The sequence below is a fragment of the Ambystoma mexicanum genome, chromosome 2p (assembly GCF_040938575.1).
Source record: "Ambystoma mexicanum isolate Mex_15411 chromosome 2p, UKY_AmexF1_1, whole genome shotgun sequence".
NCBI lineage: Eukaryota > Metazoa > Chordata > Amphibia > Caudata > Ambystomatidae > Ambystoma > Ambystoma mexicanum.
Genome location: NC_090923.1, coordinates 603,346,987 through 603,369,080, shown reverse-complemented (window position 1 = coordinate 603,369,080; position 22,094 = coordinate 603,346,987). Strand labels below are relative to the sequence as shown.

Below are 22,094 nucleotides of genomic sequence, written 5' to 3'. Positions count from 1 at the left end.
CTCCTATAGCTTTTATTTTTCAGTTGAAGCTTGCACTTCGGTGCACTGCACTGAACATTCCCTTTAAATAAGAGTTGTGTTTGTTTGGGGGTTTGGGCTGTGTGTGGGAGGGGGCACAGCGATGGGGTTTGTGGAGAGTGGGGCAGACCGGCAGGGAATATAGCTCCACTACTTTTCGTACACTTCGACCACTGGGACTAGCGTGAGGATTATGGCAACGCGTGGCGTGGTACCGAGATGGGTCTCACATCCCCCCCTTCTACTCGAACTATCAGCCATGCAGTGTCTAAACGTCCCCACTGGAGATGGAACCATAGCTTTCATAGCAAAGCGCACCAGCCCGGGTTCACCTGACCCTCTGGTGAAAGGCTGAGCCCCAACAATTGGAGAACTCTCCACTGATCCCAATACCTTAACCTCTAATTGGCTGATCAGGCTGCCACACTGTCTAATCAACATGAGGCCGAGCTTCCAGAATGAGCCCATCTAGATGTCAGACAAGCCTTCACAAGGTGACAAGAAGCACTGTACAACACACCCAAATACATAAACAAACCTGCGAGGGCACAAGGCGAAGATTTACTGATGGGCGTGCCTCTGCATGCACCCTCTAATGCCTGCCAACCCGACCTGGCCCTCTGGGTCAGATCACAGGTTAGCATGTCCTGATCTAGGCCATTGCCCACCTTCTTAGAGTCACGTCTCAAAAGGAATATGACTACATCGCCATGCTGGCCATACCTAATGAATGACCAAAGTCATTGAATATCTTTTGAATATTTTTGCAAACCGAATGGATGGTTTCTTGGAATTTTGGAGCAAACGTTTGCTGTTATGTCCCATTCTTGTTGGCGCAACCTTTATATTTAGAAATAAAAAATACAATGTAAAATATAAAAAGTAACTAAAAGTAATCGCATACACTTTCTTCCTTTCTAAGTAATCAGATTTCTTGTGTATTGCGCAAATCAACCTTCTTATGCGATCAACCTTCTTATGCAATTAGCTACATGGGTAAATGTGTCAAAAAGCTGTGAGTAGTTATGTTGAGAACCCTAGTTTTTGACCGGCCAGTATGTCATATCATGGCATGTAATATGCAATGAAATGTATGTAAAAGGCATGCATACTGCTCCCTTTTTCTTGTGTTACATCGACCTGAATTTCTAAACACCACATTGCATGCACTCAGGGTGCTTCTCAGGCCACACTGGCTTCCTTCGCCCCTGTGGCTGATGCCCTGTTGTAGTGGCACACTGTACATCTCACAGCTGCCCTTTTGTCCGTATGCCCTTTCTCAGGAGCCCGTCTTCAGGCTGGACCTCAGCAAAATGGAGGACGGGAAAGGCAAGAGTCCATATGATCCCAAGCATACAGCGGCATCGGTCCTCGTAGGTAAGGCCAGGACCATCATTTGGTGGAGTGGGATCTACCAATGGTGCAGGCGGTTTCTTTCCTTCACTAAACTCTCTCCCGTTCACTCTTACTTTCGTCCAGCAGGCGAGGAGTTGTACTCTGGGGTAGCCACGGATCTGATGGGACGAGACTTCACCATCTTCCGCAGTCTTGGCCGGCGCCCTTCCATCCGGACCGAACAGCATGATTCGCGGTGGTTGAACGGTAAGGGAACATCCGTTCTGGTGCAAAAATGAATGGGCACAGGGTCCGCGTCTTCCACGCACACTGCAAACTTTCCTGTCCACTGGGACAAAAGACAATGACACAAGTTTTGCGGCTTCATTAGGAGCGAGATGCTGCCCGTGTCCGATGCCATGCCCTGGGAGCTTGGCAGTAATTGGGCCAAGAGGAAGGTTACTCACGCCCATGAGGGGTCCCTCCTGTGTGAGAAGAAACTAGGACGGGCAGGAGTCCATGAAAGAGAAGAGTGTCTTGGGTCATGACCTGCATTAGCTAGCCAGTGTCCTAGGCCTACTACCTACCTCAAGCTTGCAGGAGGGAGCTATGCTGTAATCTCTGCTGCACTGGAGGAGGCCTAGCCCCATTTGGAGCTTACCCGTTCTCTAGCTCCATAAGTTACCGCCCGCACTGTAGTCACCCCCACGAACTTGAGTGACACACTGCTCACACACATAGGATTCTTGGGGTGCTGGATGATTAACTATTTAAATATTTTGGATTTTGTACCAGGTTTTCTCCAAAAGCTAGGGCACAGCTTACTATTTTTTACTGCACCCAAAATCTAGGCTTTCTCGAACCCAGGAATCATTACAGTTAGAGGCCTACATTTATCCACAATGAATCATTGACAGCGTAATCCAAGGGTCTACACCACATCTGCACAATTACCTATAAACACTCACATACACACATACACCCACAGTGCAGTGCTTGGGCAAGAATGCAGAACATAGAGGCGGGCCAAAGAATGCCATGCCCCACTATGCCTTCAAGGCATATACACAACACTGCAATTCCAAGAAAAGGGCACAAAAATAAGGGCACATTACAGCAGCTCCTAAAAAGGAAGGAAGAACTAAAGCCAGATGAATTCATGTCCTAATAAACCACCAGAAAAAAACTGATTTAGAGAATGGTGACCACTCGTGGAGAGTACATTCCACTGCAGCGCTTCCAAGGGGAGGGAAAAGTAGGTTAAAAGTAGACCGCATCCGACTGCACCTGCAGCACAGAACAAAGGAGAGCGTCCAAAGCACCCCAGCCTAATGCACTTACAGAAGGAGATGGAAGGATGAAAACCAAAGGACCCGCTGCCTAATGCACTTACACAAGAGGATGGGAGAAGGAAAACCAAAGGGTCCACAGCCTAATGCACTTACAGAAGAAGATGGAAGGATGAGAACCAAAGGACCCACAGCCCAATGTACTTCCACAAGAGGATGGAAGGGGAAGACCAAAGGACCCACAGCACAATGCACTTCCACAAGAGGATGGAAGGGGGAAGACCAAAGGACCCACAGCACAATGCACTTCCACAAGAGGATGGAAGGGGAAGACCAAAGGACCCACAGCACAATGCACTTCCACAAGAGGATGGAAGGGGAAGACCAAAGGACCCACAGCACAATGCACTTCCACAAGAGGATGGAAGGGGAAGACCAAAGGACCCACAGCACAATGCACTTCCACAAGAGGATGGAAGGGGGAAGACCAAAGCACGCACAGCCTACTGCACCTCCACAAGAGGATGGAAGCAGCGCAACCAAAGGACCCGCAGCCTAATGCACTTCCACAAGAGCGTGGAAGCAGTAAAACCAAAGGACCAACAGCCCAATGCACTTCCACAAGAGGATCGAAGGGGGAAGACCAAAGCACCCACAGCCTACTGCACCTCCACAAGAGGATGGAAGCAGGACAGCCAAAGGACCCGCAGCCTAATGCACTTCCAAAAGAGGATGAAAGGAGGAAAACAAAGACCCACAGCCCAATGCACTTCCACAAGAGGATGGAAGGAGGAACACCAAAGGACCCACAGCAGAATGCACTTCCACAAGTGGATGGAAGCAGGAAAGCCAATGGACCCACAGCCTAATGCACTTACACAAGAGGCTGGAAGCAGGAAAACCAAAGGACCCGCAGCGTAATGCACTTCCACAAGAGCGTGGAAGCAGTAAAACCAAAGGACCCACAGCCCAATGCACTTCCACAAGAGCATGGAAGGGGGAAGACCAAAGCACGCACAGCCTACTGCACCTCCACAAGAGGATGGAAGCAGCGCAACCAAAGGACCCGCAGCCTAATGCACTACCACAAGAGCGTGGAAGCGGTAAAACCAAAGGACCCACAGCCCAATGCACTTCCACAAGAGGATCGAAGGGGGAAGACCAAAGCACCCACAGCCTACTGTACCTCCACAAGAGGATGGAAGCAGGAAAACCAAAGGACCCACAGCCCAGTGCACTTCCACAAGAGGGTGGAAGCAGGAAAACCAAAGGATCCACAGCCTACTGCACTTCCACAAGAGGATGGAAGGAGGAAAACCAAAGGACCCACAGCCCAATGCACTTCCACAAGAGGATGGAAGCAGGAAAGCCAAAGGACCCACAGCCCAATGCACTTCTACAAGAGGGTGGAAGCAGGAAAACCAACGGATCCACTGCCTACAGCACTTCCACAAGTTGATGTAAGCATGAAAACCAAAGGACCCACAGTCCAATGCACTTCCACAAGACGATGAAAGGAGGAAAACCAAAGGACCCACAGCCCAATGCACTTCCACAAGAGGATGAAAGGAGGAAAACCAAAGGACCCACAGCACAATGCATTTCCACAAGTGGATGGAAGCAGGAAAGCCAAAGGACCCGCAGCCCAATGCACTTCCACAAGAGGATGGAAGGCTGCAAACCAAATGACCCACAGCCCAATGCACTTCCACAAGAGGATGGAAGGAGGAAAACCAAAGGACCCACAGCCCAATGCACGGCCACAAGAGGATGGAAGGTGGAAAACCAAAGGACCCGCAGCCCAATGCACTTCCACAAGAGGATGGAAGGCTGCAAACCAAATGACCCACAGCCCAATGCACTTCCACAAGAGGATGGAAGGAGGAAAACCAAAGGACCCACAGCCCAATGCACTTCCACAAGTGGATGGAAGCAGGAAAGCCAAAGGACCCACAGCACAATGCACTTCCACAAGTGGATGAAAGGAGGAAAACCAAAGGACCCACAGCCCAATGCACTTCCACAAGAGGATGAAAGGAGGAAAACCAAAGGACCCACAGCACAATGCACTTCCACAAGTGGATGGAAGCAGGAAAGCCAAAGGAACCACAGCCCAATGTACTACCACAAGATGATGGAAGGAGGAAAACCAAAGGACTTGCAGCCTACTGCACTTGCACAAGAGGATGGAGGAGTGAAAACCAAAGCACCCACAGCCTACTGTACTTCCAAAATAAGGTGATGGCATGAGTGAAAACCAGAAAACCCACAGCCCACTGCACTTCCAAAAGAAGATCATGGAAGGAGGAAACCCAAAGGACCCACAGCACTTCCACAGAGGATGGAAGGGGTGACACCCATAGGATCCACAGCCTACTGCACATCTACAAGAGGGTGGAAGGGGTGGCAACCAAAGGAACCACAGCTACTGCACTTCCACAAGAGGATGGAAGGTGTGAAAAACAAAGGACCCGTAGGCCAATGACCGTCCAAGACAGGGCTGATTAGTATGTCTGAAGGAGTCTCCCTCTCGCAGCACCTCCAAATCACTATGGAAGCAGTGCACCCTAAAGGATCCACTTCCTAGTACACCTCAAAAACACAACTGGAGTGCATCCAAAAGAGTCTGCATCCTGCTGCAGCTCCAAAGGATGATAGGAGCGTCCCCAAAAAGAACCTGCATCCTACTCCACCTCAAAAACACGACGGGAGGAGTGCGGCCAAAGGAGCTCATCTACTGCTCCTGGGGAACATAGATAAGAAGGGCGTCAGAAGGAGCCAGCATGTTCCTGTACCCCCACAACCCAGCATGTCTCTGTACTCCCACAACAGGCCAAAGGAGCGCCTCCTGGGACCCCCTGGCCTACTGCAGCTCAAAGATAAGACAGAAGGAATGCACACCAAAGGACGCACAGCATACCCCACCTACCAAACAGCATTACAGGAGTGCATACAAAGGGCCCACAGCCTACTTGCTACACTTTAATAGCACGACAGCGGTGCAGTTCCAAAGCACTGCACCTTCCAAACAGGTCCGAAAGAGCGTCCATACTATGGGACCTCCCAGAGGGAGCAGAGCAGTGGTCGAAGTGAACTGGAGCGGTCGGGAGTGGTGCTCCTCTACTTCTTTTAATTAAGTTTTACCATTCCTATACTTTTATTTTAAAAAGAAACCATTCATGAACGGTTTCTTTTGAAAATAAGTGTAGGAAGAGTTTGGAACTTGCACTTTCACTGCACTGCACAGGACGTTTCCTTAAAGAGCAGGCACATGTGTTTTGGGGATTTTATTGTGCATTGGAGGGGGCTCGGCGATGGGTCTGTGGGGAGCGGGGCAGGCCAGTAGGGAGCATAGTTCCACTACTTCTTTTCGCACACTTCGACCACTGGAGCAGAGCGCATCCGAAGGAGCCCACATCCTACTGCACTTTCAGGATGGAGAGCAGGGTGGGCTTTTATGAGCGCTTACCCTCCTGCAGCGCTATTGCAAATACACAGCACGGGCAAGTGTGGGAGCATTCAGGGAGACCATGGTGTCCACAACGCGAGGATGAGACTTCTGTCTGGACTGCTGGCAAACCTCAATCCTGAATTGCATCATACTGGCTATTTTAACACAAAACAACTGTGTTGCAGCTGTGTGCAATATTCTCTCCCTCCTCAAGTCTATCTGTGCGCCGCCTCTAACCGTCTCCCACACAGTACAAGGAAAAGCCGCGGGCGGTCCAGCACTGCAAGACTGATGTCTTACTTAGCATGGAAACATTTACTCCCAACCTGGCTAAGAAGGCATGTCCTAGCAGCCACCATCGCTGCAGGTGTCTCCAGGATGAAGCCAGGGCGGGGCGATGGCGGTGAGGGCCCACAACTGCATTCCTTCCTTTGCAGCATTTGTTTGCAGAGGATTCACAGGTATGAAATTGAAATGTCTCTCACATAGACTTTAAATGTTACTCTTAGAGCCAGTGCAAAAGGACCAGGTGCAGGGCATGCAGTTTCAAAACATGAGGCCATGTGCTGAACGCAGACCAGGTTATTCTGTCTGCCTCACTGGTGGACCCACTACTCCCAACCCTCAGTTCAGTTTTCTGCCAGCCAGAATCCCAAATATTACCAAGCTTTTCTCCCCAAGTTTCTTTTATATTCAGGCTAGTGTACAGGCCCGGGTACACTGGCCAAAGTGGAGGTTTTCATTGACACATTAGGACCACTAAATATCCAAAGCCAACAGCTTCCTCTAGCTGTGACAACAGGTGAAGCTATGCAAATTGGCATTGTCTCTATATATCCTAAGGCAGCAGCACCCTCTAGCGGTGACAACAGGTGAAGCTAATGCAATGGACAAACATACAAGGACAAACAACCATCTGGCCTTTTATCATATTGTTAGATGCGACTGTTGATCTCTGCACAGTGACTGGTACCAATGTGGTGTGTCCAATGCCATGTGTGCATGGATCTGGGGAGAGGGAGTTTTGAGACGCAGTTTCCAGTTGCTGAACTTGACACTACTCTCACTACCGTTTGTGGAACTTTCACCTGTTCAGCTCCTGCTGGCTCTGAGCAGTTGCGCTGAGACCTTCCCTACAGGATGAGACACTATAGCCTTTTCCTTTACAATTGTTGGGGATCACTGGGGTTAGATGAATCTAGTGATGGGCAAAGTGTGGTGGTCACAGGTTAGCGTTCGTGGTGTATAGTGTTTCTTAAATTTTGGGCCCGTCTTTCTTGGTATTCAAGGAATTCCCAAAAATCCACATTGAAGGAAATGGTGCCCCCAATAGTAATACCAGTCCACAAGGGCATTACCTAGACTCTGGGCGATCTTTTCATGCCATGCTTAATTTTCAAGACCCATAGCCATGCAGATGTGGTAAAGTCAACCCAGTGTTGCTTCACCCTTGGATGCATCAGGTTTCTGGCAAACACCCAGGAAACTCATCAGGCTTTAGCCAACCCTGTAACTGGGTGTTCTTCAGGAACCGGTAAAACAGAGGTCAACAGACCTTCTTACAACTCCCACTAAAGTGAGCTGTGCTCTATCTTGGATGCCGGATTCCATCACACGGTTGCCGCTGTTGTCTCTTGGATGCTGCTCTGTGCAGGTGTGCCCGCTTGGCCAACGAGATTGGGTTAAAGCTAATGTAGGACATGGGTAATGCTGATCTTTAAGAAGAGACTATGCACACCACTGCACTCCCATTCCACTAGCCTCTACTCCCAATGGTAACGCAATGCACCCCAATGCACTCGCACTAAATTCCAGGGCTCCCACAGTGGACCCCGCCTCAGCATTCTCTTACCTTACCCTCATAAATTCTTGAGCTTATGTGAATTGTCTCTGTACACAGGTGAGCAGCCTGTCTACATGAAGGGTCTCTAGATCAGACTACAGGGTCTCTAGATCAGACTACAGGGTCTCTAGATCAGACTACAGGGTCTCTAGATCAGACTACAGGGTCTCTAGATCAGACATTAATGGGATCCTTCCCAGTGGCATGAATTATATTTCTGATGACAGAATTTGGCAGAAGAAAATACAGTTTGACAAAGAAAGTGGGTGAGTCACAATCATGAAGCTATAAAGATAACCTTTGAAAAAGAAAGCGAATTCCTGGTGTTCCCCATTAACTCTCAGAGGCCACCTGTTGCCAAGTGGAAGACATTACTGGGCACGCTGGGGCTTGCTCACTTCAGGTACCGTTCTGCAGCCTGTCTAAGGGACGCTATTTCCTACAGATTGTAGTGCCAGGAAGGCTCCAGCCAAATCCCATTGCAGCATCAGTGGATTCGAGGGATAATAAAAGGCATTCTACTAGATGCCTTCCACAGCACTTACTGGATGTAGCTGGGTTGATTGCAACACTATGCAAATCCTTGGGGCAAGGGTCCACACCTCGCCCCCAGAGCCTCTGCTGCTCCTTACGGTAGCACATCCTACCTCCACCAAAATGAGTGTGAAACCATCAGCGATCTGTGTAGTATCAGTGTCTCTCACCACTGTCCACAGTCTCACGACATAGTAGCAGGGCCTGATGTGTACCAAGGTCTACTGCCAATGTCTCCCTATTGCCACACATGTCTCTGTACAGTCCCTGGGTCTACCTGCGATGTCTGCAGTGCCAGGAGGAGTGACCGCCAATATCTACAGGAGTACCTCCAATGTATCTCCCCAGTATCGGGTGCAACCACCAATATCTGCAGGGGCACCACTGATGCCTTCAGTGTCAGGAACGACCACCAATATCTGTAGGAGTACCTCCAATGTCGCCCCCAGTATCAAGATCTACCTCTAGTATCTGTAGGAGTACCACTAATGTCTGCATGGCCAGTGTCAATAGGAATATCTGCAGGAGTACCAACACCTGTCCACAGTACCACGCCACCAATATCTGGAGGAGTACCACTAATGTTTAAAGTACCAGGGTCGAACACCAATGTCTACAGGATTACCACCAAAGCCCCCCTCCCAATATCCATGTCAATACCAATATCTGCACGAGCACCATCAATGTTGCACTGCAGTACCAGGCTCAAACACCAAAATCTGAAAGAGTACCACCAATATCTCTCTTCTCTATCAGGCCCTACCACCAATATTTGCAGGAGACCCGCCATCTTCGCTACCTCTCCCTCTCCTCTTCACCCTCATCCTTCATCTCTATTGGGCTATGGAATTCTCACTCTATCTGTAATAAATCTAATTCAACCCTAGACTTCTTTTTTCCGCTTAAATGCTTTTCCTGTGTTTTACTGAGACCAGGATTATTTCTTCTAATGCTGCTATTTCCTACTCTCTGGCTTCCTCTTTTACTCACTTCTCTCACATTCCCGTCTTATAAGTAAAGGTGGGGAAGTAGGTATTGTCTATCATTCTGGCTGGTCTCTTTCTCCATCTCCTCATAATCTCCTGCAGTACTCTCCTTTTAAGAATCACGTTTCCTCTTTCTCTAAACCTCGACCTCTTACATTTCTTGTCATTTATACCTCTTCTTACTTTTTGTGTAGATTTTTGACTCTCTTCTAATTTCTTCTAACCTCAAAAATGTTATGCTTTAAAAATGTTGGCCATAATAAAAAAGATATATTGGCATTGTTTTAAAAAAAAGTTCATATGGAAAAGATTTCTTTAAATTACTTTCAAAGCCTCGATTTTCAAGCACTTGGTGGGAGCCATTTTGTAAGCTGACTCAGTACTGTGTGTGAAACTTAATGCTGTGCTCTAGCGGCAGCAATCAAGCAAAAGACCCCTTCTGGAGCTTTTGCTTATTGCTGCTGAATAGCAAATTATATTTCAACATGAAAGCGTGAACATGCTTGGCCTTGTGAAACGATTTAGCATATTTTTACAGTCTGCGTTTCTGTGGGTTTTTTTCCACCTTGCCTAGACTGACAAATGGAAATATTTGCACAGGGTCATGTGTGGAATCTCATATGTAACTGCATTTTTTCACGCAGTTTGCGGAATGTTAGTGCCAGCTCTCTTCGCTGCAGAGTCTATTCCAAGCTTCGGTCTGAAGATAGCATGGGGTTCCCACTCCACAGGATACCTCACCTCTCCCCGCTCTATGTGCGGGCACACAGGTGTAAGGTAGGGCCTCGCAGAGTTACTGTGCTTGCAGATTCTCACTTGGTAGGGGCAAGCAGAGAGGGTCATAATAGCACAACAGCAGTGCTAGACCAACTTTGAAGAACTCGACACTCCTGTCTCTCCCACTCACACCCGCATCCCCAAGTAATTAAACAGCAACACTGTATGAGATGAATTGGCACTTGTGGAAAAGGCTCCACAAACACTCTCCTAACTCACTGCAAGTAACTCCACTGGAACCCACGTACACCCTCCTACTCACTGCTAGTAACTACACTGGAACCCACGTACATCCTCCCTCTGGATATTCTTGCAGCTCCTTACTCTGCTACCTAGAGGTTTCCGGAGTGCTTCACTCTCCCGCAGAAATCTTCACAGCGTTTTACCAACAGCTGATGTCCACACAGCACCTTTCTAATTATTTGTGTCCCTTCAGCACTTTACCCACTGCAGAAAAACTCAACACGTTTGTAATGTGATCAGAGCAATATCACCAGCTGCCTACATCCTTCAAGCAACTCCTTACTTACTGCTGGTGTCCACATAATGCCTTAGCTACACTTGCGATCCTCACATCACCATATCATAACCTGGAATACCCCACCTCCAAGTGCACTTGGTACAGTATTAGGCATACCCCATTGCTGATATCCTCAAAAAAGCTTACCCCCATTCCACAAAAGTTTCCATGTAGCTTACTGCACTGCTGGTGGCCTTGCGCAGCCCTACCCAACCCCTTCTGGGTTTCTAGGCGCATTCCCATACTCCTCAGTACTTATTGGTGGCTTACCCTGCTCTTTTCCATCTGATTTCTTGCGCTTCAGACAGTCCGTGCCCTGCAGCCTGGAGAAGGTCTTCTTCAGCAGAGGCTCCGGTATGGTGGATGTTCTAGGACTTGAAGGGGGGTCTCTGAGGCCGACCTGGACTTCTGGCCCCCACCACAAGCGGCAGTGCCTCCATTCCTCCATTCTTCCCAGCTCCTGCTCTGCCTCCTCCGCTCCTCTGGAAGGAAAGTCACAGGCAACTAATTCCAGGCATGCTTTCAGAAAGTGTTTTCCCTTTTGAGTCCGATGCTGAGCAGTGCAGGGGGAGGGTGAGAAGCAGTGGAGTAACTTTGCTGAAAATGTTGGGGGGGGGACATGGCGTCTGAAGAAAAGAAATCTGCGTGAAAAATCGCAGTTATACGTGAGATTCCACACACGACCTGTGCAAATAGTTCCATTTGCTGGTCTAGGCAAGGTGCAAAAAAAACCCCACAGAAACGCAGACTGTAAAAATATGCTAAATCGTTTCACAAGGCCAAGCATGTTTACATTTTCATGTTGAAAATACTGTTCTCTCTAGCAGCAATAAGCAAAAGCTCCCAGTTAGGGGGCGTTTGCTGTATTGCTGCCACGAGAGCACAGCATTAACTTTCACACATGAAACTGAGTCAGCTTACAAAATGGCTAACTTTTTTTTTAAACAATGCCAATCTGTTAAGGATTTCAATCGGGCACACACCCAGGTCTCGCCTGGCATGTTGTGCGCAATGAAATATTTATTTATTTGTGTCTATTAGTTCAATATTCTGAATGATACACCACTCATATCACACATGTCTCATAATACCCGCCAGATCACACTGAACCAGGAATCAGGCTAGTTTTAAAGGTAAATATTTACTTACTTACTTAATATTCAAATCACACATACATTTTAATACATATATATATATATGGGGCAGCAATCACCAAGCGGTGACAATACAATTCAAAATAAGTAAAGCAATCAAATTCACTTATGATAATGCAGAATGTAAAACACAGGAAAAAGAACAATTTTGGTTTGTGAACAGATAGCATTTAGGTTAATATTTCCCCCTGCAAAGTACTTTAAGGTACAAATGAGCAATCCTACGCAGATGTCAGTAATCAGCAGGTATTCAGGAAGGAAAGACAATGTCTAGAGTTTAAATGTAATCTTCCCTCCCCAAACAAGAGAAAAACGTTTTTGGAAATTTATACTTTTAAAATGACAGGTGAAAGTGGCTTTGTAAAATAATGCAAAATGATGCAAAAATGGTGAATGGAGAAAAATTCTTAGGAAAGCAACACTACACAGGTCCTAACACACAGGAGCTACAATACAAACAACAGTACACCCTTTAGATCAGGATGGGATTGAAGTAACACTTTGAATGGGAAAAAGACACGTGTAAACTTTTGAAAACTGCAAATTCGTGTCAAAATTTCACTATGTGATTTTTGATGAAAACGGGTCAAATACACTGTTCTGTGGTTTGTGGATGTAGATAAGGGTCTTGGGTATCAGTGAGAGTTGAAATTTCTTTTCTATCTAAAAAATTGAAGAAGTTATAGTGAGAGGCGTTTTTGAAAAATAGGCGCGAAAATGAAAACAGAAATTCGGTTTTAAAAATGACAGATTGGTTTGATTACACTATATTAACGACTATGAAAAAGAGAATGCCAGCCGGGAATCTCCACAGTTACGTGGCCAGCGTAACCTTTCATGTGGTGGATACTCTATTTCTTTCTGGGATTTACTTTAGTTACTCAAAATCACTAATGACTTATGGTTTTGTAACACAGATGAGAGAAAATCAGCACACGAATGGTTCTGACAATACTAAGGTTCTGAAGTTAAACATTGGATGGGCTGAGATTGGGATAAGACAATGCAAATATATTATGGGTCACTGGTCTTCCTATTAATACTTACAGTCCCTTTTGATTAAAATTGGACCGTCAGGGTTCTGGTCATTGGATCGGGTGTGGTTTACCGGCAGCAGGGCACCTCTGGTCGGGATTGGATCAGCAGTGCAGTTCTGGTCAATTTTGGACTGCACCTCAGACTGGATTTGGATGGGCCCTTCTGGTCACTGGACACGGTAGATAGCAGGATGCAAGTTTCAGCGGGCAAGCCTTAATGGTAGCAAGCCAAACTGAATCAGAATTAAATCCTCCCCAGTTTGGGATGTTTGAATTTGGATCTAGCTAGAAAGAGTTCAACAATGCTAAAGTCTGGATTCTGCAAGGACGTCTGGAGTCAGCTGCAAGGTGAAGAGTTCTGGAACAAGGTGCTGCACGGAAATCTGGATGTGTTCAGGAAGCAGTGTGTTCAGGAAGCAGAGTGCTATGCGTGGTGAAGTTCCTATATTTATCTTACCAAGTGACATCACAAAGTTTATGGTGTGGGCAGAATTTCAAAAGACACCCCCACGGCTGTGAGTTGCCACAGGCACTTGCCTTGTACTGGTTGGCAGTCCTAACAGAGAGGTCATCTTTATGATGGAATTTAGGAACTCCCACATTGATTTAAACCAAAACCTAACTTTTGCACAAATGTAAATTTCTAAAACTATGTCCCCTAATAAAATCGGACACATACGTTGTATATTTGATGTGTTATGTTCACATTAAATCCTCATCTATGTGAGAGCTGTCTTTGTCATTCTATCGAATTTTATCAATTTTAACCATAACCGTTTAGACTACTAAATTCGAATTCAGTACATATCTGGGGGATTATCACTGGATCATGTATATACAATCTTAGACTGGCAACATTAATAGTTTTGCTACAATTATGTTTTTTCTGTAACTTTGGATCCTTAGGTGGTACAGCGTCCATTAATGTCTTCAAAGCAAAAGCCTAAAATTAGGTTAACATCTACCAATTTTTAGATTGGTCCTCCTTCAGGTTGCAGTTAAAGAGTTTCAAATTTAATCACAAATAAAGATTTAAACATAAACATTTCCAGCAGCAGTTTATTTTTCCTTTGTAACTCCCCTTCACAGGCAACAGCTGTCATAGTCCTTTGATCAGGGAGGTGTGTCCTCTTCCTGGTGAGGGTAGCCCCCCTGTAGAGATCAGTAGGCAGCTTGTCATTGTTCTTGGCTCAGCCACAGATGAAAGTCTGAGTCCATTGTGCTACTTGTTGTCAATATGCAGGAACGATTAAGGCTTCCAGTAGCAAGGGAGTGTCAATTTTGAAGTGTCAATCTTTCCCAGGCTAGCATTGTCATGTCAGAATTAAGTATTTACTTAACTCCAATGCTGGGCTGCTTTAAATTAAAGTCTTTTTCATTTTACACATATAAAAATAAGCACAGTTTACAAGGGATTTGACCATTTCAAAGAATTAAGCCCTTCACAAACATGCTTTAAATAGGCAAATTTTGCAATTTCTTCATGATAAAGAAACGCTTTAAACTGGGTTTGACATCTAATTTTCTTATGCAGCTGTCAGTCAATGAGGCCCAGCTTTCTCTGAGCCACCTGGAAAATCTGTGATTTCAGCCCACTTTTCCTTTCAATAGCTCACTGGGAAAATGACTGAAACTAGTGCCGAAACGGCACTTTGAAGGTTGCAATGGATGGAGAAAACTGGATTTTAAGCACATTTTTGGATTTTAGCCCACTTCTGTGGCCTTGCTTCATGTGACAGGTGACGGCACTCATTGACATTCAGTGAGTCCTGTTTTTACACCAAAGTTGACTTTGTGTGGCAGGGTGTGCAGCCTTTTATGATTTGTGAACCATGCACAGTTTTGCAGATTTGGCGCGCACAGGCTTTAGCACCTCAATTTTTGGCAGCTTCCTTTCTCCCATTGGCAAAGGGGTGTAGTGGGGTGCGCACTGGCATGGATAAAAATATTCCACAAATATATCTTTTTTAATATGGCCAACATTTTAAAGCATTACATTTATGAGCCAATTGCCCCTTATAATGTCTCCTTGTTTTCAAACTAATTTGAACACTATTCATTCTACCTCTCCTTTTCTCCATCTTCTACATTCACAGCATCTTATCCAGATCCCTTCTCCTCCCTCACATGTCTCAGGTTCATCTCTTGATGTTATCCCCCCTTCTATCTCCTCTAACACTGTCTGTGCCTCCCCATTGTATTCCTCTGAACATTTTCTCCTTTCCATCTCCTGCTTCTGCTTCTGTCACATCTTTGTCCTATTTTCTCTCATCCTGACTTCCACTCCTTTGATTCTTCTTCTTTTCCCGCCTCTCATCTCCACTCTCTCCCCTATCTTGAGGATTTCAACTTTTTATAATAATAATAATAATAATAATAATAATAATTTAGCATTTATATAGCGCTACGAACCCTCGGGTATCTGAGCACTGCTTATTATTACCTATGGTGTGCAGTGCTCATTTATCGACCTCTGAAGGATGAAAGACTGAGTTTGGCCCTGCCGGGATTTTAAACTGCGCTGGCAAGCTCTGCACACATGTCAAAACGAGCGCTCAACTCACTGTGCTATCGGGCCGGCTATTATTTGAACAAGTTAACTGAGCTCTTCTTTACACTCTTGACTCACTTATTACATCCCATCCTTTCTCCCCTTCTTGTAATACTCCCCAACCCTTCTTAGGTCGTTCATTTTTTGTCCGCCTGCCCACCCTCCATCAAACAGAAAGGGTTCCATGTAAAAATGTCCCCTGGGAGAAAGTCGCCAGGTAGGTGACATTTTTCGCTGCACCCCTAAAAGCCTTCCACTAAATATTGTAGGATGGGTAACATTTTCTATTCTAACTCCAATCCTAGAATATTTGGAGAGAGTGTTTGATTTTCGTGGGAGTGCAAATTTGGGAAATGTCGCCCTCCTGGAGACCTTATCGCTGGATACTACAGGAAGACCTTGGGAAAAAAACTCACTTTGCTGCTAATCTCATTTCCCACTCCTCACTGTCCTAGGTCTCGTCCTTATTTTTGGCCAAAAAAATACTATTTCTTTGCCCTCACTCTCTCATTTTGCTCCCATCCACGTCACTATTCCAGTTCCTGAATAGAATTATTTCTTCTTGTCCCCCAGTCCCTCTCTATCTTCTTCTTCTGACTTGGCTAATTACTTCCTCTCTAACGATTCTTGTTTGCGTTCTTCCCTTAATCCTTCTTCAACCCATGTCAACTCCTATCCATCCCCTTATTCCTCCCTTATTGCCAACTTGTCTCTTCTTCCTGCCTCGGATACTGCATCTTTCCTAGCACATGCTCACCCAAAGGCCTCTCCCCTTGATCCTATTCCTTTGTTGTTGATTCCTTGCATTTATCCTTAACTCTTTCGCTATCTTACTTATTTTCACAAACTCTCCCTCGCCACCTCTTCCATCCCTTCTTCATTTAAGTATGCAGAGTTATTTTCCTTACTCTACCCCCTGGCCTCCAACACTACCTGTGAATTTCAACCCGATCACACTTCTTCCTTTCCTTTCTACATTGCTGGAGTGTGTTGTGTACATGCATGTTTGCTCTTTTATGAACCATCATTCCCTCCTTCCTCTTGCCAGTCTGATCTAGGTCCCTCTCATTCCAAAGAAGTTTATTATTTTATTGTATTTATTACTTTGTATAGCGCACCTAACCCAAGGGTATCTGGGCACATTGCATAGTTTACATTACAAGACATTGACATTACATTTCTGGTCATTGTTGCTCTTCTCCACGCCTCTAACTCACTCCTCTCTGCTCGTCATGCGAAACCTTCTTCGATTCGTGTTCTCTTTGATCTATCTGCAGTTGTTGATACTGTCCAACACCCTACTTTCCTTTCCACACTTACTTTTCTTAGAATGTTCGATTCTGTTCTCCAGGTGTTTCGTTCTTTTCTCTTAGAAAGAACGTATTCTGGTCTTGCTCGAGCCACATCTCGCCTTCACTGCATTTCAAATTCAGCGTCCCCAAGGTTCTGTTCTAGGTCCTCTTCTTTTTTATGCTCTGTATACCACCCCCCTTTCTGCTCTTATTAATTCATTTAATCTTCCTTGTCACTTCTATGTAGACGGATTGCCGACCGTCTCTTTTCTTCTTCTGATACTATTTATTCTGTTGTCTCCAAAACAGTCTTTCTGCTATCCAATCCTGGATGAATTCCCATTTCCTCTGCCTCAATCCAACGGAAAAAAAACAAAGTGCTCTTCTTTTTTTCCATTTCCCTTACAACATCTTTGCCTCCCCTTGCTCGTTGCTTTCCTCCTTCTCCTTATCTGCTCATAATCTGTGTCACATGTGTCTTGTCTCTTTGCTTTTCTTCTTATACTTCCAGCACTGCTCGAATCTATTGCTTGGACATTTTTTATTATTCTCCTTGTGTCTGAAGAGCCAGGGTCTACCACCAATATCTGCAGGAGTACCACCAATGTCTGCAGTGCCAGGGCCTAACACCGATATCTGCAGGAGTACCACCAATGTCTGCTATGCCAGAGTCTTCCACCAATATCTGCAGGAGTACCACCAATGTCTGCAGTGCCAGGGCCTAACACCGATATCTGCAGGAGTAACACCAATGTCTGCAGTGCCAGGGCCTAACACCAATATCTGCAGAAGTACCACCAATGTCTGCGGTGCCAGGGTCTACCACCAATAGCTGCAGGAGTAACACCAATGTCTGCTGTGCGAGGGTCTACCACCAATATCTACAGGAGTACCACCAATGTCTGCAGTGCCAGGGCCTAACACCAATATCTGCAGGAGTAACACCAATGTCTGCAGTGCCAGGGCCTAACACCAATATCTGCAGGAGTAACACCAATGTCTGCAGTGCCAGGGCCTAACACCAATATCTGCAGGAGTAACACCAATGTCTGCTGTGCCAGGGACTACCACCAATATCTGCAGGAGTAACACCAATGTCTGCAGTGCCAGGGCCTAACACCAATATCTGCAGGAGTACCACCAATGTCTGCAGTGCCAGGGCCTAACACCAATATCTGCAGGAGTAACACCAATGTCTGCAGTGCCAGGGCCTAACACCAATATCTGCAGGAGTAACACCAATGTCTGCTGTGCCAGGGACTACCACCAATATCTGCAGGAGTAACACCAATGTCTGCAGTGCCAGGGCCTAACACCAATATCTGCAGGAGTAACACCAATGTCTGCAGTGCCAGGGCCTAACACCAATATCTGCAGGAGTACCACCAATGTCTGCAGTGCCAGGTTGTAATACTAATATTGTCAGGAGTGCCACTGTCTTTCCACAGTGCTAGGCCCTACCAACACTACCTACTAGGGCACCACCAATGTGTTTCTGCAGTACCAAGGTCGAACAACAACGTCTGCAGGAGTAACACCAATCTCTTTTCCCAACATCATGCTCTACTGCCAATATCTGCAGGAGTACTTTCAATATTCCCCTAAAGTACCAAGCTCTACCTCCAATATCCACAAGTGCCACCAATGTCTATAGTACCAGGCACTACAACACATGTCTGCAGGAGTACCACCAATGTTTGCAGTGCAAGAGTCTAACATGAATACATGCAGGAGCACCATTAACGTCTGCACGAAATATTAGGTTCTACTGTCAATATATACAGGAGTGCCACTAATGTCTGTCCACAGGACCAGGCTCTGAACAGCATTGCCTGCAGGCATATTACCAAGGTCTGCTTTGCCTGGGTCTATCACTATTATCTGCAGGTGCACCACCAATGCCTGTATGCAGTAATGGCATTTACCACCAATACCTGCAGGAGTACCACCAATGGTCATCCGAAGTACTGACATCTACCACCATTATCTGCAAGAGTACCACCAATCCCCATCTGCAATACTAGCATCTATCATCAATATCTGCAGGAGTGCCACCAAACTCCCATCTGCAGTACTACCATCTACCACCAATATCTGCAGGAGTACCACCAATCCACATCTGCAATGCTAGCATCTACCACCAATATCTGCAGGAGTACCGCCGATCCCCATCTGCAGTACTAGCATCTACCATCAGTACCTGCAGGAGTACCACCGGTGCCCCTTAGCAATACTAGCACCTACCGCCAATACCTGCAGGAGTGCCTCCAATGTCTATCCATATTGCCAGGCTCTAACGGCATTACCTGCAGTGCCTGGGTCTGCCACCAATATCGAGGGAATACCACCAATATCCTTCTGCAGCACCAGCAACTGCGGCTAATATCTGCACCGCACACCTAATGCCAAGACCTTCAAACACTCTATTGTATTCGGTGTCTCCGGGTCTAATGCCTGCGGCACTGGTACCTCTATTGCGCAGGGGTGGCTGTGGTAACAGCCTTGCAAGATTCCCGCACACAGAACATGTGCAGCACCGTCAGCATTCTTAGGAACCGTTAGCAACATTGCACGGTTTCATAAACGGTAACAGTCAAGTGAGGCCTCGAGCGCAAGTGTCCAGAACGTGCACGGAAACGGTGCAAGGTTCCCACTCCACCGTGCAGAGACACTGGCGGCGACAGCAGCAGCACGACTGGCGCGTGCTCGTTCTTTCAGAAGCTGCCACTTAATACACGGAGCGGACCCCTAAAGGCTGCAGCGAGATTATGTTATCAGGGGAATGCTAGGCCCACTGCGCCAGAGAACGCAGGGGCGTCCTTATCAGTGGAATGCGGCTGATACGCCGAACCGAGTGCCGCCTAGTCTGTTCCTGGCGTTCTCCTGCCACCTTGTGGAATTCTACTAAAACAACAGTTCTGGATGTTATGCAATCTGGAAGCGCTCTTACACCATTGTGGCAAAGCCAACAGATTGGCTTTTGTGTAGGCACAGCATAGGCATGTGCTAGGCACTGCTGCAATTGTACACGTCTTTAAGATGGGAACAGCTGGAAAATGGTGTGATAACCTCAGCACTCGATAGCAATGTCTGGCAAATGCATCTAATACCTAGGCCCAAGGCAAACGTGTTAACTCTGTCAATGCTTGATTTTAACCTGCCTTCAACGCAAGTAACATATATAAATCCAGTGCCTGAAGGCAAACTTCATTATGACATTTTTACTACACCAACTGCAACTAAGCCATCAACTCTCAGCAGACTGCTTAGAAAAATCACTAGCATGCCAAAGCTTGATGTTACTACTTAATAGAGCTAGCTCAAATACATCCTAGGGGGATGTGCTTTCGACAAGAAGTGGCAGGTAGTGGGTGGGAATAGTAGTGGGTGGGAATAGCCATAGAGGTTCGCATGACGGTAGGCTGTCAATGGATGAGTACATTTTGAAAACCCCACAAGCTGTGTGTTTCTACTCGCATCATCTCTTTCCTAGCGGCACCCTAATGCAATCGTGTCAGCTTGCAGGTGAAGTGTAACAGCCACCTGATAGTCCAATCTACCAAGAAACGCAACTGCCTTCCACTGCTAACAGCTCATATTCATAATAACTTGCGTCTGTAGGTGATGGATTGCCATCTACGAGGGTTGAAAGCCTGTCATTTTCCTTTTGTTATATACAATGATACATGCAATTCTGTTTCTGAAAGGGGAGTCTGCTAATCAGACCCCTCTGTTTTATTAAAGCTCAATGCTAGAATGATAGTGCCTTCATGTGCCTTTGTCAATACAGCCATCTGGCTCCTTCGGCACCAACCCTGCAGTTACATATGGCAAGTTCAAAGGTAATTCGAGCATTCTTGACAACTGTTAGAACACAAAGTTCCCACAGGCTGAGGTGGATTTTTTAATCTCCTGCACCTCTTTTCCCAGACATATTAATTGTATGCTTTAGTCATCCTGGTGACACATGCATCTTTTAATGTATGCCATTCCTGGTTGGGCCCTGGTGAGTACTAAGAGCACACAATTCTACATCCACAGCAATTTGATATCACACGGCAGGGCCCAGCTATGACAGGAATTATGCTTATTGGTGTCTGGTGATTGTGTCCACAACTGCCATGTGTAACAATGGTCAGGATGCTGCCTCTTTCATCCCCCAGAGGAAGGCCAACACCTTCCTCCCAGTGTACAGAAAACTCCCCAAGGTAATCTCATGAAAACCAGTGCTTCAAAGAGAACACTGACATATTTGCAAATTTGGGTAAAGGGAAGAGTTAGAGTAGCCAGAAAGAGAAGAGTTCCACCATCTTGGTTTATGCTAGGCCACTTTCCTCTTCCGGTCACAACCATTTCTCTTGGTGTGATGTTATTTATTTGTATTTTTTACTTATTTATATTGCATCAAAAACTCAGGCATCAGGGCACAAAAGAACACATAAGAACGGACACAAAAGACTGGACAGAAGGGAGAACTACAGGAATCCTATTTTAAGACATCTTAGCTGAACAAAAGGGTTTTCTGGGATCTACGGAAGAAGGCTAGGTTAGCTTCCTGTCATAGCTCCAATAGTAGGGAGTACCATGTATGAACCACCATGACTGGAAAGGACCTGCCTAATTCATAAGCCCACCTAAATCTGGGACAGCAAATAAGAGCCAATTTACCTGAGTGTCAGGTTCTCTTGGGTTTGTAGATGGCCAGTCTGGTTTTCAAGTAGTTTGGAGCTTTAACATAAAGGCACTTGTGAACCCGCATGGAAGTTTTAAATTGAATGTAGGCTGGGAGCCAGTGCATAGCTTGCCTACTAGAGGAGATGTGGTCTCTCTGAGAGATCCCTTTTATGATACATATGGCGTTATTTTTCAGAATGTTGAGAGTTTTGAGGCATCTTTTGTGAGGAATTCGACCATCCGCAGGGGGGGTGTGCGCTCACCTGGGCTTTTTTAATTTTTTGATAATGAAAATGAATGATGGGAGATCAACCTCTGAAAATGTGTGAGGCCATTCTGCTTGCATTTTCTCTGCTCACTGAACGAAACGCATAGTCACTTGTACTACGAGAGGACAGAGCCTACAGGCGCCGTCTTCCTCTGTCATGTTCAGCTGGAATGTGCCAGCCATGGGTACATCAAAGCATCTCAAGAAGGGGGAAGGCAGAACTTCCTCCGGCCATAGACAGCCTAGTTAAAATATCAAAGGCTCCATGGATCTGCTTTCCTATTGTTTTGTTTGGCTGGTGGCATTGCATACTAATGATAGATAATTGAGGCAAGCCTTGTGAAGGGGCTTGGTCGCCGAACAGA

The 22,094-nt window shown here is 46.2% G+C and overlaps 1 protein-coding gene across 5 annotated transcripts in view; it reads left to right on the top strand.

The window, feature by feature from the left end:
- The window catches only part of SEMA3B (semaphorin 3B), a 600,182-nt gene that overhangs the window by 478,664 nt on the left and 99,424 nt on the right, over window positions 1–22,094 (top strand). For 4 of the 5 annotated variants that reach the window (XM_069644131.1, XM_069644130.1, XM_069644129.1 and 1 more), the window contains 2 exons: window positions 1,302–1,395; window positions 1,498–1,620. In XM_069644131.1, coding sequence (XP_069500232.1) covers window positions 1,302–1,395; window positions 1,498–1,620 — 217 coding nt within the window. The remainder of the gene's footprint in view (window positions 1–1,301; window positions 1,396–1,497; window positions 1,621–22,094) is intronic. The other variant, XM_069644132.1, reaches the window with a different exon arrangement.